Genomic DNA, 18,758 nt, shown 5'->3' on the forward strand with positions numbered 1-18,758 from the left:
TTTTTTTTCTTTTTTCCCCAGCTCCTTTTCTTGTGTGCAGCTCTAATTCCAGAACTACAAGTAATACAATAAATAATCCAGACAGCCATCTACTGCATGCTTAGGAACATCCTTGGATCAGGAATCAGTAAATAGAAACCCCAGCAACCTCATTTATCTCCAATAGCAGTAAGTTCAATTCAGGGTAAAACTTTCCTCAAGAGTACCTGTGGTTGAGATATAATTCACATACCATACGACTCCCCCATTTAGAAACAGTTTTGGTATATTACAACTTTTTAAAACTTGTGGCAAAATACATATAACACAAAATTTGTCACTTTGACCATTTTTAAGCGTACAATTCAGTGGCATTAGTCATATTCACAATGTTGTGCAGCCATCACCGGGCATATTTGAATTTTTGAATAATTAACATGAGAAACATTTTAACTCTGGCCTTAAAAGAGTTCACAGAATCTTAGAACAATTCACAAGTTAATCATTTTCAAAATCAAGTTAACAGCAGTAATAAAATGCTTATGTAAGGACAATGGTTAAATCAAGAAAGCACGTTGCAGAAGAATCATGGGGGGAATGTATAAGAGTTAGCAATCCACATGAAATTTTAAAATTATTTTTCAGGATTAAAAAAAAAACAGGAAAAAGGCAAAAGCATGCAACTCCTGAGGGCAATAGGATTCTTCCGTGGAAACATTTTAATATTTAGTGCCACAATAGGGGCAGGAATCTTTGTGTCTCCTAAAGGGGTATTAAAATATTCCTCACTGAATGTAGCTGTCTCCCTGAGTATTTGGGCTGCTTGTGCTGTGCTGACTTTGATCTCCGCTCTCAGTCACGCAGAGCTGGGGACAACATTCCCTAGAAGTGGAGCACAGTATTATTTCCTCAAAAGATCTCTTGGATCCTCTGTTGCTTTCCTCAGTCTTTGGATCAAACTTTTTACTCATCCCTTAAGACTAGCTACTGAAACCTTGTTATTATCTACCTATACAATTCAGCCTTTCTATGCTGGGTGCCCAGCTCCAGAGCTACCAAAGAGGTGTCTAGCTTTGGCTATTCTGTGGTCTTTGGGACTTCTAAATACTCGAGGGGTGCAAACAGTGGCTTGGTTTCAAACTATCAGTACTGTGGCAAAGATGACTGTCCTCTGCTTCATTTCCCTCACTGGGATTGTGCTGTTAGGGATTGGGAAAAAAGAGAACGTGGCCAGGTTTGAGAACGCTTTCGACGCTGAACTTCCTAAAGTCTCACAGATTGCAGAAGCCTTCCTACAAGGATTGTTTGCATATTCTGGCACGTCAATCCTGAACAGCATAGCAGGTAAATCTTTTTCTGAAATATTTTTGTCGCAGGCATAAAGTTTTGTCTACAAGTCTATGGAGAAAGATATATCTGATTTGTTTATTTGTGAGGAATTGAATTAAATCTGTTCTGCATGCTCTACATGTATGTAGTTTAATCATCATTAAGACTTGGTAGATACTTATCTATATAATATACACAGAATTTAGTGTTTTTCAGGTCATTCACCTATCACAAACTTGGGAATTTTATAAAGTTTTCAAGAGAAAATTAAGACCACTCTCAGATTTTACCATACTTTATTCTAACAATTTTTCAAGACATTTTGAGTTAAATATCAATTATATAAGAAATATATTAACATAATCCATTTGCAAAAAAATAAAACTATCACAGATTTTATATATCCCCTACCACATTGGTAAAATGTCACATCTTAATTTTGATTCCACAATATGTCTTAGAGAAATTTCCATATTAGTTCTTAGTCATCTAACACATTCTTTTAACAGCTGCATAATATTCCTTAGAATGGCTTTACTGCACTTTCACATTGGTGGTATTTAAAATGTTTCCCATTTTTTACAATTTCAAGGACTGGTGTAATATCCATGCTTCCCTGCTTATATGCACTGTTGTTTCTGCAGGGCAATGCTGCCCCCTCTGATGTCATGGTACCAAAAGAATTTGGTAATAGTTGCATAGCTCTCTAGAGTAAACAAAAGAAATAAATAGAAAACAATTCACTATATTTCTTTTTCATTTTAAAACTATAGGAATATTAAATTTTAAGGAATATATTAAATATTGAAGTTATATAAAACTTCCAAACAAAATCTTTGCAAAAATTTTAATAAGAAACTGGAGTTTGTGCCTCTAAATATAACGTTGCTATAGATTTTATGTTTGAAATGTCCTTAATACTTTATCAAAACTTTTAATGATGACTTCTTCGAATTCTCAATTCTTGAATTATTGAATTTTTTTTTATGTTCCCCGGTCAATGAGACACTTTGCTCACTCATGTAGATTACTAAAAATTTAACAGTTGATATGGTTTTTAAGTACTTTAGTATTTTCCTTTTTTAATTGACAAATGTAACATTGAAATTTCTTGCAATAAAAGTAACAAATTTTTAAATATCTAGGCTTTTCAAATAAGACTTTAATTTACCTCGCACAAATTAATTATGCCAGCAGTCACCTTGCTGCTAGTTTGGCCATTAAAAGGCGCATGAGTCATAAGTGAAAATATTGGAGATATATGGAGGCAGAGTTTCGCAGGTCACTGCTTTTGGAACTGCATCCTCCAGGGGTCACCTAGTCAGTGCGCAGTGGTGGGTTCTGCAAAAATAAATACCCAGATGTTGGTGCACCCCTTGGCTAAAGTAAAGCATCGCACTAGAGCAAGCCCAGGTGTTCTTGATAGTGATCATTGCCTAAAGACACAGCACAATGCAGCTTTAGACCCAATTCTGTTTGAAGCACCCATCTCATTCTCCTCCTACTCCTTGGTTTGATTTGTTATCAAACAAGTTAAACCTTGAATTAAGGACAAGAATCCCATAACTGGAACTGATAGAGAAATGTAACTTCAGATCAATAGGGTTGTGTTTGAAATGTCTAGTGAAATTTTCTGGATCTGCAGACTGTTAGAGCAGAAGGTCGAATGCGATGAGTACAGTAACATGGCCAGAACTTGTGGCTAATTGAATGGGGCTGGCTATGAGAACCAGCACTTCATTAACTTACCAAATTTAGAGATCTGGCTTCTTCCGTCTCACAATAGGGTGATCCTGGCTAGAAAGAACTATCTCCCTCAAGTTTGGTTCTCCGAGTTCCTGAGCTGTCATATTCCTGACCAATTGTAAACAGAATAGATAGCTTGTGTCTAGATTCTTATGCCAGGGCCTCCCAAAGGGATAACACTGCATCCCAAGCACCACTATACATCCTTTATATTTACCTCTGAAATAAGGAATTATATTAGGTCTCAAAGCCATCAGTGCATCCATCTCAGTAGCAGGTCTGACAATATTCAAAGGAGTCTCTAGTGACATAGAGAACTGTTGGGACTCAAGTTCTATCCACTCAATTACAAAACGACAAAAGGCCACTGCTTCCATAACATGACTTGTGTGACTTTTGCAAGGAACAATCAGACAAGATACCATGGTATGCTGTTTAGAAAATCAGCATCACACGAAGCACGTTAATATTGTGAGCAGTTTAAAGAGAGCCTCAGATTTAATAATCTGCCTAGAATTCCCATTGTTAGTGAAGGGAATTTAGGAGGAGAAATAAAGATATACAGAATTGGCTGACCCTTAGAGGAAGTTGCATTAATAATGGCCCCACCCACTTAGATTTGCATCCACTCCTCTGCCAAAGCCCTGAAAGCAGACTTGAAAAGGGTAGTTCTCCAGCTCTATGCACAAGGTGGCCCAGAACAAGTGGTGACTTCTGGCTGGAGCAATACGCTGATTGGCTTCCTATTAGAGGAACTTTTCAGAGACAGAATATACATGAATACTTGGAAACCCTCCTGACACTTAGCATGTTGCAATATACAGTAGTCCCCCCTTATCCACAGGGGATATGTTCCAAGACACCCAATGGATGCCTGAAACCATGGATAAGACTGAACCCTATATATACGATGTTTTTTCCTATATATACGATGTTTTTTCCTATATTAAGGGATCAGGATGCTAGCATATACAGCGTGGATCCTAGAAAAAAGGATGATTCTCGTCCTGGGCAGGACAAGCAGGATGGCATGAGATTTCATCACAATACTCAGAACAGCATGCAATTTAAACTTTATGAATTGTTTACTTCTGGAATGTTCTATTTAATATTTTCAGACCACGGTTAACCGCAGGTAAATGAAACCACGGAAAGTGAAACTGCAGATGTGTCGGGGGGAGGGGTACTGTATCTCAGTTTCAGGGGGAAAAAAAGGACTTCTTGAGAACTGGTGAGCATGAAGCACCCATTCTCTCAAGTTGCTGCAAGATGGAAATCTATGACAGACTTCATTCACCCTCAAGAAATCCAGCTTAGTCCTCCAGAAACTAAAGTTGTGCACACATGGGAGAGAAAAAAAGGCTCATTAGACAAAACTTTCCCCTGCCTGTATGGGAGACCAAGCAGGAGAGTCTAAGCAGACAGGGCCCCCACCATAAGCTGCTCCTCTCCTATGGTTGGAGATCAGAGGCCCTGGTCTTAGTTTACACTGAAGACAAGAATACCGCAGGAGACACAAGCCACTGTTTTCCTAGACACACTTAAAATTTGGTAATACTCCCAGGTCCTAAGGATTTGACCAAAGTTGGGATCTGTTAGAGAGTATAAGGAATTTTCCACATTAAAAACAGCCAGGCTGAGCCAAGAGACAATATTCTCAAAGGACTCTTTATAAAGGATGTTGTTTTTTGAACAGTGGTGGGAAAAGAGTAGGATGAGGAAGAAAGCGTTAAGCTGGCACAGGTTAAATTTTTCTTATCTTTTACTCTTCGCTTCTTAAAGAAAAAAAAAAAATCCATGTTAGATGTTAATGTGAGTTTTATAACTTTCCAAAGTTGGAGTTAAAATTATTAGTCAATTTTCTTATGGTATAAATTAAAAATCATAAGTTTTCATAAACCATTAATTTTAACATAAATAATGATGTACATATATAAAACTAAAAATTTTACATAAAATTCACTTTTTCTTGTTTTTTAATAAGTGGTTGATTACTAAATTGAACATATTAAATGTCACTAAAGAATATAACCTCATTCACAATTTATAAACTGTTTTAATTGCATGTTAAAATGTATTTAATTTTTAAGCACTTTAAATGTCTGACTTGCAAAGCCTTTCTAATCACTTATGTCCTGTAACACTAAAATATTGTCTTAAATATGATGAATTTTAAGTTCTCTTGTACACTTAAATACTGTTTATAAACAATGTCTCCTACACTTGCAACTTAAAATCGCACATCTGAAAATTCATTTACATTTAAAATTTAAGTAGCAAGGCTGTTCTTTCAGGTTATCTAACATGCCAGATTCTCATAAAAATTAGACACTGGCACAAATTGTGTAACTTAGCAGAAAATAAATGGTATCAAAGGTTTTCATTTACCTGATCATTGTTGTATTTAAGTTGAAACATTCGCATCTTATATTGGACTTCCTAGAAGCAGAACCTGAGATTAGGATCCTTGTGCAAGCACTTTATTGAGGGCCTACTTCCAAGAGACAGCTGTGAGGAGTGAAGGAAGCAGGACAGGGTGGGGTGGGGTGTGGAGCTGAACAAACATGTGGTTTCAGCTGAAGTCTAGCCTCGGCCAGATCCTACAGAGCCACACTGTCCAAACTGGTAACCACCAGCCACATGTGGCTAGTGAGCATCTAAAATGTAGTTAGTCAAAGTGAGGTGCTCCATAGGTGTAAAATACACACCAGAAATCAAAATCTTGAATGAGCAAAACAATGTCCAATAGCTCATTAATAGTTTTTTATAAATGTTACATACTGCAATGATAACATTTTGCATATCTGGGGATAAATATATATTAATAATTCCATTTCACTGGTTTTTCTTTTATGTAGCTACTAGAAAATTTAAAATTACATAAATGGCTCACGGTATATTTTTATTAGACAGTACTGCTAGAATAAGAATAATACGAAATGTTCCCAACTAGAGGCATTAGGGATGGGCTTTTGTACCTTTTATCGGTTCATAAATGACTGTGGGCTGCCTCTGAGGGGAGAATGTAAACTTCTAGATTTTTCTAAGCAAGGCAGCTTCCTCCCCTCCCTGCCAAATCACCCAAGGACTAAGGGCAATTCTCAGGAGAAGGGTTCAGCTATGGGGAACTAGCAGCCATTATTCACAGAAGCTGGAGGAGAGGAGAACCTGCCGGTCAAGTTGTAAAGTCATTTACCCACACAGGGGATCAGGGTCACTATCTCAGGTGTTTGAAGCTGCTGGGTGGACCATCCCAGCTTACACAGTTACTTACACTTCCCAGATTCAAGATAAGACATGTGATCTGAGCACTTCATGCTTCAAGTCACATGTGCACAGGCTGGTTCTGTCACACCGTTGCTATAGTAACAGGGGACCCGAAGACCTCACAATTCAGCTGACACTGATTTTATATCAATATCGCCTGATTTCTTTCCAATCGGAATTTGGAAGGACAGACTGTCTCGCTTCTACATGGCTTACGACAAATTTCCTTCACTGCTTGAGTAGATTCAAACAATCTCTTGACTGCCTGATGGACTCTAAATTGTTTTCCTCTTATTATTTTATTCATAACCCATAAGATCCTGAATTCCATTCACACCTTTCTTACTTATGATGACCCAGTAGTCATTTTAATACAGTAAATTTGCCTAGGTAGGAAAAGGTTGCTTGGGAGAGTAAGGATGAGAAAGGAACTTCCTCAGAGGTCAATTTGCTTGAGGGAAAGAGATGATGAGAGAACTGTTACTTCTGAAAAAAGGAAGAAATTACTTATCTCAGATGGGATGAAGAGACATGTTATATACCAAACAGTCTTTTTTTTAAACGATTGTACATTTTTTATTTGTACAAATCTGTGGGCTGGCAATCTTTGTTGCCAACTGCAAAACCTGTTTCCCAAGGTCCAACAGCTAGTGAGGGTCACAGCCAAGTTAGAACCCCAGACCATTTAGGTCCAGGCCTAGGCTCTTAACCACTCCCCTGAACTTCCTTTTTAAGAAAAACAGTATGATGTTTAGGAATTTTGAGATAATATGTCAATTTTAGGAATTCACTGTTGATGCAATGTCTCCTCCCCTGAGGTAAGGCCCCTACAATTGACAGAAACTGACCGAAACATTGTTAGGTGCCTTGAGCTCATCCCTGCTTTTGGTTTAAAAACTTTATTATGTATTGGAGCTCAAAGATTTTCCCAACTGAGGACGCCTATCCAAGAGGGTGGGAGTAAGTGTCTAAAAGAACTCTGCACCTTCTGTCCAAGAAATCCATCACCTCGAGGCACCTTCTGTCCAAGAAATCCATCACCTCAAGGTCCAAGAGATCTAGCTACATGAAGGCTGGAGGGTGCAGTGGTTACTGTCTGGTGTCAGACCAAACTTGGTTAAAATCCTGCCCTCACCACGTATTTGCTGTGTGACCTTGGGCAAGTCTCTTAACCTCTTTGAGTCCCGGCAGTTTCCTCTGTATTTGAAATGTAGACAAAGCACAGTATGTCCTTGATGCTATCGTGGGTATTCAATACTACACTTTGGAAGCCTCTGTGACAGAGAAAGACATAGATGCACTCACAAAAGGCTGCCATGGCATGGGGGGGGGTCTGTTTTCCTTTTGCACCAACTGTTTCCTTTGCATAGAAGGCTACCCACTGAGATCTTCACATAGTTCCCTCCCTCACTTCCTTTAGGTCTTCCCTCAAATGTCATTTCTCGGCTAACTTATTTAATGCAAACTTCCTCCCCCCACTCTGCTCTCATCCCTGTTTCATTTCTTTCTCTTTTTTTATTGAGGTATAGTTGATTTACAACATTATATAAGTTTCAGGTGTACAACATAGTGATTCGCAGGTTTTAAAGGTTATAGTCTATTTATAGTTATCATAAAATATTGGCTATATACTATGCACTGTACAATATACCCTTGTAGCTTATCATTTTATACATAGTAGCTTGTATTAAATAGTCTTTTCCATCACTGTAAATCCATAATCATGAAATAGTTGGAATAATTGTATTTTTAGTATAAGATGGTGAGAAATCCAAGCTTTTAGGCAAAACTTGCAAAGGAGTAGAATCAGTCAAGCAGATGAGGAAACAACAGACACATGAATAGTACTTTCTCATCCTTTTCATTACAAAGAAGTCTTCAAAAGTCTCATAATAATATGATCTTTTCTGATGAGTTTATTTGTGTTTTTTAGGAGAGATAAAAAATCCTGGTGAAAATATTCCCAAATCTCTGATTACTGTCCTTCCCATGGTGGCTGTGATTTACTTACTGGCTAACGTATCCTACCTGGCAGTTTTGACTCCCAGGGAAATCATCTCTGCAGGTATGAATGTGTCTAGACAAAGAGGAAATAGTCACTACTACCTCCTCTGAATAAACAGGGACACCTATATACTGCTATTTTTTCGATACACCCATAAGAGTGTAAATGTGATGTGGTCCTGCTTTGGTTTTCACAAGAAAGTAAAAATAATCATCTAAACAATCTATAAAAAAAATGAGCACATGCTAAAGACTAAGGTCGAAGGGTAGAAGAATGTGAAGAAGCGAGAACTGAAAAGAGAATGAGGAGGAGGAAGAGGAGGAGGAGAGACATGGAGGAGAAAGAGGAAAGAGATGAGGAGAAACAGGAGCAAGCAAGGCAAGAAGGCAAAGAAGAAACACTTTGTTAGAAGATGTTCCACCCTTTAAGGTGCATCCAGATACCTGCCCTCAAAATAGTTGTTTGGAACAAGCAGTACCATCTTCATTATCTTCATTTTTCAGATGAGGAAACCGTAGCGAAGGAAGTTAAATAATGAACAGCACTGATAAGATTCAAAAATAGGTCTCAGTCATGCTCTTCTAATGATAAAAGATTACTTCTTGTTCAGGTTATTGCTAGTAATGGATTGTAAATGTGGACAGCAATTTGCGAGACCTGAACTTCAAAAATATATTCTTCCCAATTCCATCAAGCATGGTGCTCAAAGTTACACAGCTAGTAATTGAAAAAGACAGACTCAAATCCAGGTTGTTTGACTCCAAGACCTGTGTTCTCAACCACCATACTAAAATGCCTCAACACAAGCAAACCAAATCAAAGCATAACCACCACTAATAGGGCCTATTAGCAAAGCAAGCAATAGTATGAATACTTATTAATATATATCAGATGATGAATTTTATTAATACACATAATCATATAACATACACAGGACTAAATGGAGATACAACAAAAAGTTAATAGTAAATGGCGCCATCTGAATGATAATATTGCAAGATATCTTTTATTTCCTTTTTTATACTGTTCATATTTTCCACAATTAGCATGTTGTACTTATGATCAGAAAAAAATCATTTTAATACCAAATAATTATATTTCCACAGAATCAAGTGATGAATTTTTATGACACCACTGGGTCTTTTTAAAAAAATGTTAAATTATGTTCACTTTACTTTAAAAAGGCAGAATAGTATTTGAAATATATTAGAAAAATTCTACAAAATTTTAATTTTTAAAAAATAGTTACTCCTGAAAGAAGAGAAGTTTGGTTATCTAGAAAATTCGTTTACTGAGAACAACTAACTCTTCAAATATTCTGAATAGAGGTCAAATAATACATCAACAAAAACATAGACTCCAAAAATATTGTATATACAGATAGGCACAGGGGTCTATGAACACGTATAGGGTGTGTGGTTTTGGAGGGCCTGACTGTGTCACTCCAGTAACTAGAATTCCCCTGTAATGGATGTGTTTTCAAGGCCAGAGGTCACAAAGAGGATCAGTCTAGTGAGCCGCATCACTGAACTGGAGTTCTGCTCTATTATCTGCATTCAAAGCCTTTACAAAAATAAGAAGCTTTGAAGGTCATTTTTTAAAAAACCTATATTTTACATGGTTCCAAAAGTCAAAAGGTGTATTTATGCATCTTCTCTGAGACTAGTATAAAAATGCTATGTTGATTCTAAAAGAAAAAGAGAAATATCAATTTCTAAAAGTAAAAAGAAACACGTTACTTCCCACAATTTGGTCTCACAGGAATACAGTAACACACTAAAGGAGATTTTTTAAACTATTAAAATGAGGGGGAGAGCTATAATTTGCCTTTCACCCTACTTCCAAACCAGGCAGCAAGTTCTGTAAAGACCCACCTCACTAACATCTCTCTCTTTGGGTGTTCCCTCCTCTTTTTTCCCCCACTCAGTGCCCAGGCCCTTATTTTTCTCATTTCATTTACAGCAATAACCTCCTAATTTATACGCTCACCTCTAACTTCCTCCTTCCAATCCAGCCTCCACTCAGTCTCTAGAGATGACTCTATAAAACACAAATCTAATCCTGTCATCTCCCTGTTTAAATATTCCACCATCTTGTTTTCTTGCATCTCCTCCCAGTCTCACTCTCACAGCTGCTGCAACCACCACCCCATCAGCCCATCGCCACCTCCTTCAGACCAACTATCAACTCCTAACCTGACCATGGCAGGTTCTCCAAGATCTGATTCAAGCCTAACTTTCTATCCTCATCTCCTGCCTTCTCTTGCACACACACACACCCTCACCACACGTCAGACTTTCTAAACAATTTACTGTGTTTCCAGAATAAATACTATCTCTCTGCCTCCCTCACAATGCCATCTCACCACCCCCTGCCTGATTTAGATGCCTTTCTCATGCTTAATGTCCCACTTATAAGATTTATTCTAAGTTTAATACACTTTGAGCCCTGAAAAGTGCCTCCTAAATCCCATGCACAGGCTAGTCTTAGAAAGTTTGAAATACAGTGGCAAATCACACCTTCCAATGCATTCTACTGGCCAAAACAAGCCACAAGTCCAGACCATATTCAAGAATAAGTAAAGAGACTCCTTTTCTTGTAAGGATCTGCAAAATCATATTACAAAGGGTATGGTTACAGAGAAAGTGAAGAATTATTGCCATAATTTCAATCAAGCAAAGGGACTGACTTTTTTGAAATTTTTCTAAAATTTTCATAGATGCTGTTGCTGTCACCTGGACGGACAAAATAATCCCTTCCATGCAATGGGTCATTTCTTTTGGAATTTCAACTTCAATATTTAGCAGCATGTGTTGTACAGTGCTTTCGGCATCAAGGATGATCTACACAGCAAGCCAAGAAGGACAACTGCCTTTGATCTTCTCGATGCTCAATAACCACTCGTGTCCAACCATGGCTGTCAGCCAGATAATCATCTTAACTTCAGTTGTTATTATAACCTCAGATTTGATCAATTTAATAAAATATTCAGGATTAGCAATATGGTTTTTAAGAGGGTTACATATGATAGGTTTACTTAAACTAAGGTACCAGGAACCCAATCTACCTAGACCTTACAAGGTAAATCAAAATTAAAATGTTAATATTAAACTTCTATTCTCTTTCTAGGAATATAATTTCTTATTCTATATGGGATGCTTCTAACCAGTCATGAGTCAAATTTATGAAACATCTGAACCAGACCTCCATTTCCCAGCTTACTGATGTGTAATTGACTGTATGGGCTGCATTTGGTCTGATTTTTCTAGAGTAAAATGTCAAAACTGATTCTCCTCAAGGAAGACAGATGTTATCCTTTTTGTCATCTTTCAGGAGTTAGGCAATAACACTTCTGAGGGGAGGGCTTTTTGCCCAGCTCAAAAGCATCTCCTCAGTCCATGAACAAATGAGGGTGATGTGGCATACTCTTCTTGTGTATGGCCTTGATAGGGTCTTTATTTTATACGATAATATGTTAATCTAAGCCTCAGTTTAGGTGATTACAAAAATTTTGAACCTGAACTTAACTAGCAAGATAGAATCACTATCCTCTAGGTAATGTCAGCAGGGCTACTGTAGGTTCCTAGAGTGTCCTCGTGCAAAATATAACAAAGCACCCCTCCCTCTAGGCAGCCCCAGCCCCATGCCCAGGCACAGAGCCTGGTAAGCTAGATATCAGCCCCCTTTTTCCCCCTCAGATGGGTGTGCTTGTATGAGTGTGAACTTCCTAAGCAACCATATGCAAAAGACATAAAATCAGACTCTCATTTGAAAAGACCATTCTGACAATAGTGTAGAAAGTGAATTAGAAGGAGGGGTGAGCAGATTCAGGTCAAACAGCTGGCATAGATTTTCTTAGCTTTACCCCCATTTAACTCAGGAGAATCCTAGATCTCAGAGATTAAGTAAATTACCCTAGATAAAAGGATCAGGGCTGGGATTTAAACCACACATTCTGATTTCAGAGACCAAATTTTTGTTATATATATTGAAAAGATAGTGATGAAATTTTTTGTTCTATAAAGGAGCCACTGAGGAAATTTTCTCTGATCTTAGCATCAGGAATACTTGGGCCTCTTCTAAACAACTGGTTTGCTTATGCCTTTTGGTGGCCTGCTTTCAGAATCTATATGGGGCTTTGTGGCACGCATTTTGTGAGCCAAATTTATTGTTTATCCACGTTTCTTTATTTCCCTCATTTCTTTTTTAAATTTTCATTTATTTTGCCTTGGTATAAAATAAGCCATACCTTGCTATAATGTAAATCCTAAAAGTTTCCAGACAGTCTTTGTTTTATTCTTTAATCATGTTATAAATATAATCCAGTGGCCCATATAATTAAGATACTTCCTGGTTGTAGAGATTGTATGGAAAATAAAATGATAGTCCCATATTTCATGCCAATGACCATAAAGCCGCTTGAGTGTGCTTGTTAAAAATCTGAATTCCCAGTCTCACACCTGGAGGTTCTAATTTAGTAGGTCTTAGTTGGGCCTTAGGAATCTGTATATTTATCAATTATCTTGGGGATTCTTATGCAGAGAGGTCGATTGACCATATTTTAAGAAACATAAGCTTAGACAGTTTTGACTTTCTTCCCCCCCAAAAATTGGATCCCTCTTGGCCATGTCCCAAGTTGAAAAAAGTAAACAATAATATCTTGAATTTCAGTCATCCATTTATTCAACAAATATGCAGTGACTATCTGCTATATTTCAGGCACTCTGCTAGGCAGTTCAGAGAAATAAAGATGAATCTTTCCATCAAGAATCTTCTTAGCCTCATAGAAGAGTAAGAAATGTATACAAATCACTGTTATAAAGTTAATTAAGAAATGCCATTTGTTGAGCACATTTTACTGAAGTACACTGTATGCAATTCTGACAAAGATTTTAGGAGACCAGCATTAGATAAAAAACTCATTTTGCAAATGAGTCTAAGAGGACCCTTTTTTTCGACACTCAGACTTTATATTTAAACCGTAATAACACAAAACACACACATATTTCAGGAATATTTGATTAAAAACCTCTGAACATAATTATCCATTAGTACCTGCCGACCCACCGTGTCCTTCCTTCAGTTGTGGTAAGGGTGCGGGGCCCTGAGGGCCTCACTGTGCCGTGTTTGGGGTCCCTGTGGAACAGGCACTTGGGGAACCACCTTCTGGTTGTTCTCTGCAAATGGGTCTGAAGATCAGATTAATTAGGTAGACCAAAGTTATACTGCTAGTCAGTGTCACAAGCTCCCTGGAGAAGAACCTTCTTTATCTGTCCTAAATACCTCTGTATCCTTAGCATGGCACATGCCACTAAGCAATTCAGTGAATATTTCTTGAAAGAATGAGCGATTAAAATAACAGAGATTGCATTTCTAACCAGACTTTTCTGATTCCAGTATTTCTGCTGTTTCTATTACTTGATGGTGCTGCCCTAAGAAAGACTGGCACATGCTCCCTTAAAGAAGCATTATAAACAAATATTTCAGTGATGACATTACTGGATTTTCAAATTCCCAAAACTAAGAATGCATCAATGATTAATACTAGAATGACATAGTTAATTTTTGATGATGTTTAAATGTATTTTTTCTATGCCTGAAAATGAAGCACTAATTTTAGTAAATAAATGACAATATCTGATGAATTGAGTAGGCATTCATGAAAACTATAGAATGAATAAAATACAGTTCCACTTTTTTACAATCATTCAGTCTGCCATTGATTTACTTTCTGTAATGTAATACTGACCCTGTCCCTCTAAATATATTTGAAAATATGTTTGTAGTTTTCTCCCTGATGTTTGGAAACATTTGTTCCATAAGAAAGAGAATGTTCTTATGTTGTTTATAGAAACCTGAGGACAATGTCATCTCTAATCTTAATCTTTTTTATACTTTCAGGTGCCTTTGCCATTTATATTTGGATGCATAGCTATATCTTTGTTTCTGATTTTGACGCCATTGATTCAGGCTCCTAAAATAGAGCATTTCTATGGGCTTATCTTTATGCTCAGTGGACTCCTGTGTTACTGGATTCATGTTCACCTTAATCAACATTCTGTCTGTTTTGTCAAAATCACTTGTTATTTACAATTACTGTTTAATGTTTCACCACCTGAAGACCATGATGAAGGTACTTCAGCAGGAAAAAAAGACCTTAAAGAAATCTTTGTAAATAAGAAACTTTAAAATGTAAAATGTTTAATGAATGAATACATTCTTAAAGGTAACCTTTGCTTTAAAATATATACACACAAACACAAAGCCTCTACCTCCTGCCCAACCCCCAGCTACACATATCAAATCCACCCCCCTAGCTACATATTCAAACTCTTTACAATTCAAATTATTCTCCTTGTAATTGAAGTCTTAGTTCCACAGTGCCCAACATGTTTCTCACCACTTTCTTCTTGGTCAAAAATTTTAAATGCGCGCGCACACACACACACGCACACACACACCCACACACACACACACAAAGTTTAAAAGGCATAATATGCCTTAGTCACTTAATTACTGCCTACTTCCATGTGTAAAAAATATTATAATGTTGTAAACCAGAAACGAATATAATGTATGTCAATTATATATCAATAAAATAAATAAACAAGTAAACAAAAAAACAAAAAGTCATTGCCAGGGGGCTTCCCTGGTGGCGCAGTGGTTGAGAATCAGCCTGCTAATGCAGGGGACACGGGTTCGAGCCCTGGTCTGGGAAGATCCCACATGCCGTGGAGCAACTAGGCCCGTGAGCCACAACTACTGAGCCTGCGCGTCTGGAGCCTGTGCTCCGCAACAAGAGAGGCCACGATAGTGAAAGGCCCATGCACTGCGATGAAGAGTGGCCCCCGTTTGCCGCAACTAGAGAAAGCCCTCGCACAGAAACGAAGACCCAACACAGCCAAAAATAAATAAATTAATTAATTAAAAAAAAAAAAAGTCATTGCCAGGAAGATAAATTCATAGATGCCTAGTGTATAGCAGATACTTAATATTTGTTGAATGAATGAATACAGATGCATCAGCAAAAATAAAGAAAATATTGTAAATCTGAAATTGATATTAATAAATACTATGCATTACTTTCTACTTACTGGTCTAAACTCTTCACAGTGATACCAATTAAAAGAACATATTTTACTTTCAAGTTTCTGTGTTTAGCCTTTATAAAGTGTGATACACTAAATCATGGCCCTCAAAAATACGTCCAGGTCAATTAAGTTCATATCTAGTAAGAGAAGTTTATCAAAATGTTTCCCAAATTTTGTGGAACCCTAAAATCAATACATTAACTGGCATTAAAAAGGGAATAAAAGAACATAAAGACACTAAAGTTTCTAAAATCCAGTAGTAATAATAATAATGACTTATTTTGTTCCTGTAAAAATAAAAATAAACAAGGCATTATTTTTAAAAAAAAAAAGGGAGAGAATGTCATGAAAACTTGTTTAAAGACTTTGAAATCGGGGTGGGGAACTTATTGGATGTCATGTCTAGTATACCTTTCTTAGTTACTTGTGCTTTTTAATGTCTTTAAGCTATGTTACAACTCTAAGTTGTAGAATACTCATAATAATGCAAATGAGTTTTGATAATAGAAATATAAGTGAATTTTGTCTAGTGGATGCAGTGATTACCGTGGATACTGACCACTTTTACTTCTACTTGTAAATTTATTTCAACATTCTTGACTGCCTATGTGTGCACATTGTTTGAATTCTCTTTTAAACTGGTTATAACATCTCACTGGTTCCCTCATTAAATAGTGAGTTAAATATTTTTTAAAATATATATATATATAAGGTTATATATTTTTTTAAATACTTAACTCATTTTATAGATATAGATGATAGATATAGATATAGATATTGATATTGATATTGATATAGATAGATATAGACATAGATCTCCAGGTCCTAATCCCTGGAACCTCTGAATCTTACTTTATATGGAAAAAGAGTTTTTACAGATGTGATTAAGGATCTTTGAGATGAGGAGCATTTTACTGGATTATCTATGTAGGCCCTAAATGTAATCACAGATGTATTTATAAAAGAGAGATAGAGGGAGATTAGATACAGACAAAAGAGAAGGCAGGGGGAGACCTTCAAGATGGTGGGGGAGTAAGATGTGGAGAGCACCTTCCTCCCCACAAATACATCAAAAATACATCTACGTGTGGAAAAACTCCTACAGAACACCTACTGAACGCTGGCAGAATGCCTCAGACTTCCCAAAAGGCAAGAAACTCCCCACTTACCTGGGTACGGCAAAAGAAAAAAAGAAAAAACAGAGACAAAAGAATAGGGACAGGACCTGCACCTCTGGTAGGGAGCTGTGAAGGAGGAAACGTTTCCACACACTAAGAAGTCCCTTCACTGGCGTAGACGGGGGTGGGAGTGGGTGGGCGGGGGAGGGAAGCTTCAGAGCCACGGAGGAGAGCATAGCAACAGGGATGCAGAGGGCAAAGCGGAGAGATTCCCGCACAGAGGATCGGTGCCGACCAGCACTCACCAGCCCGAGAGGCTTGTCTGCTCACCCGCCAGGGCGGGCGGGGGCTGGGAGCCGAGGCTCGGCTTCAGAGGTCAGATCCCAGGGAGAGGACTGGGGTTGGCGGTGTGAACACAGCCTGAAGAGGGCTAGTGTGCCCCAGATAGCCAGGAGGTAGTCCGGGAAAACATCTGGAGCTGCTGAAGAGGCAAGAGACCATTGTTTCGGGGGTCTGAGGAGAGGGGATTCCTTCCCCATGTGCCCACAGAAGGCAGAGCGCCACCTAAACGAGCTCTAGAGATGGGCGTGAGCTGCGGCTATCAGCTTGGAACCAGAGACAGGCGTGAAACGTTAATGATGCTACTGTAGCTACCAAGAATCCTGTGTTCAAGCACAGGTCACTGTCTACACCCCCCCCCCCACCCACCCGGAGCCTGTGCAGCCCGCCACTGCCAGGGTCATGTGATCCAGGGACAACTTCCCTGGGAGAATGCACTGCTCCCTGCAGGCCATTGCAACGTCATGTCGGCCTCTGCCACCGCAGGGTCTCCCCGCATTCCAATTTTAACTATGTACCCCTCCCTCCCCCCAAGCCTGAGTTAGCCAGAGCCCCTAATCAGCCGCTGCTTTAACCCCATCCTGTCTGGGCAGGGAACAGATGTCTGAGGGCGACCTACAGGCAGAGGCAGGGCCAAAACCAAAGCTGAACCCCAAGAGCTGTGTGAACAAAGAAGAGAAAGGGAAATCTCTCCCAGCAGCCTCAGGAGCAGCAGATTAAATCCCCACAATCAACTTGATGTACCCTGCATCTGTGGAATACCTAAATAAACAATGAATCATCCCAAAATTGAGGCAGTAGACTTTGGGAGCAACTGTAGACTTGGGGTTTGCTGTCTGCCAATGACTTGTTTCTGATTTTTATGTTTATCTTAGTATAGTTTTTAGCACTTATTATCATTGGTGGATTTGTTTACTGGTTTTGTTTCTCTCTTCTTTTTTTAATTATTATTACTTTTTTATTTTTTATTTTAATAAATTATTTTTTATTTTAATAATTTTTTAAAATTTCTTTTTCCTTCTTTTTTTCTCTGTTTTCTTCTGAGCCGTGTGGCTGACAGGGTCTTGGTGCTCCAGCTGGGTGTCAGGCCTGAGTCTCTGAGGTGGGAGAGCCAAGATCAGGACATTGGACCACCAGGGACCTCCCAGCCCCATGTAATATCAATTGGCGAGAGCTCTCCCAGAGATCTCTATCTCAACGCTAAGACCCAGCTCCACCCAACCACCAGCAAGCTCCAGTGTGGGATGCCCCATGACAAACAACTAGCAAGATAGGAACATAACACCACCCATTAGCAGAGAGGCTTCCTAAAATCATACTAAGTTCACAGACACCCCAAAACAGACCACCAGACGTGGTCCTGCCCACCAAAAAGACAAGGTCCAGACCCACCCACCAGAACACAGGCACCAGTCTTGTGTTCCAACAGCCACTGAACAAACCTTACCCACGGGGGGCAGACACACAAAAAATAAGAACTACAAATCTGCAGCAAACACAGTAGGTTAAACAAAATGAGAAGACAGAGAAATATGCAGCAGATGAAGGAGCAAGGTAAAAACCCACCAGACCAAACAAATGAAGAGGAAATAGGAAGTCTACCTGCAAAAAAATTCAGAGTAATGAGAGTACAGATGATCCAAAATCTTGGAAATAGAATGGAGAAAATACAAGAAATATTTAACAAGGACCTAGAAGAACTAAAGAGCAAACAATGATGAACAACACAATAAATGAAATTAAGAGTTCTCTAGATAGAATCAATAGCAGAATAACTGAGGCAGAAGAGTGCATAAGTGACCTGGAAGATAAAATAGTGGAAATAACTACCACAGAGCAGAATAAAGAAAAAAGAATGAAAAGAATTGAGGACATTCTCAGAGA

At 38.3% G+C, this 18,758-nt stretch overlaps 1 protein-coding gene across 2 annotated transcripts; it reads left to right on the forward strand.

Annotated features, from left to right (window-relative positions):
• Positions 1-565: 565 nt before the first annotated feature.
• On the forward strand, positions 566-15,473 carry LOC133076969 (solute carrier family 7 member 13-like). Of its 2 annotated transcripts, XM_061171682.1 has the most exons (4): positions 566-1,323; positions 8,255-8,386; positions 11,046-11,407; positions 14,228-15,473. In XM_061171682.1, exons 1-4 carry the CDS (start codon positions 657-659, stop codon positions 14,513-14,515), a joined length of 1,449 nt encoding a protein of 482 aa, XP_061027665.1. In that variant the 5' UTR covers positions 566-656; the 3' UTR covers positions 14,516-15,473. The 2 variants fall into 2 exon arrangements, with proteins under 2 accessions (XP_061027665.1, XP_061027666.1); XM_061171683.1 differs by lacking the exon at positions 8,255-8,386.
• Positions 15,474-18,758: the final 3,285 nt, after the last annotated feature.

This window comes from Eubalaena glacialis, chromosome 17, assembly GCF_028564815.1.
Source record: "Eubalaena glacialis isolate mEubGla1 chromosome 17, mEubGla1.1.hap2.+ XY, whole genome shotgun sequence".
NCBI lineage: Eukaryota > Metazoa > Chordata > Mammalia > Artiodactyla > Balaenidae > Eubalaena > Eubalaena glacialis.

Bases quoted from the DNA above. Each gene is read 5' to 3' on its own strand.
- LOC133076969 (XM_061171682.1), top strand. From the start codon at position 657: ATGCAACTCCTGAGGGCAATAGGATTCTTCCGTGGAAACATTTTAATA. The intron at 1,324-8,254 runs GTAAATCTTTTT...TGTGTTTTTTAG, and splicing joins AATCCTGAACAGCATAGCAG to GAGAGATAAAAAATCCTGGT. The intron at 11,408-14,227 runs GTAAATCAAAAT...TTATACTTTCAG, and splicing joins ATCTACCTAGACCTTACAAG to GTGCCTTTGCCATTTATATT.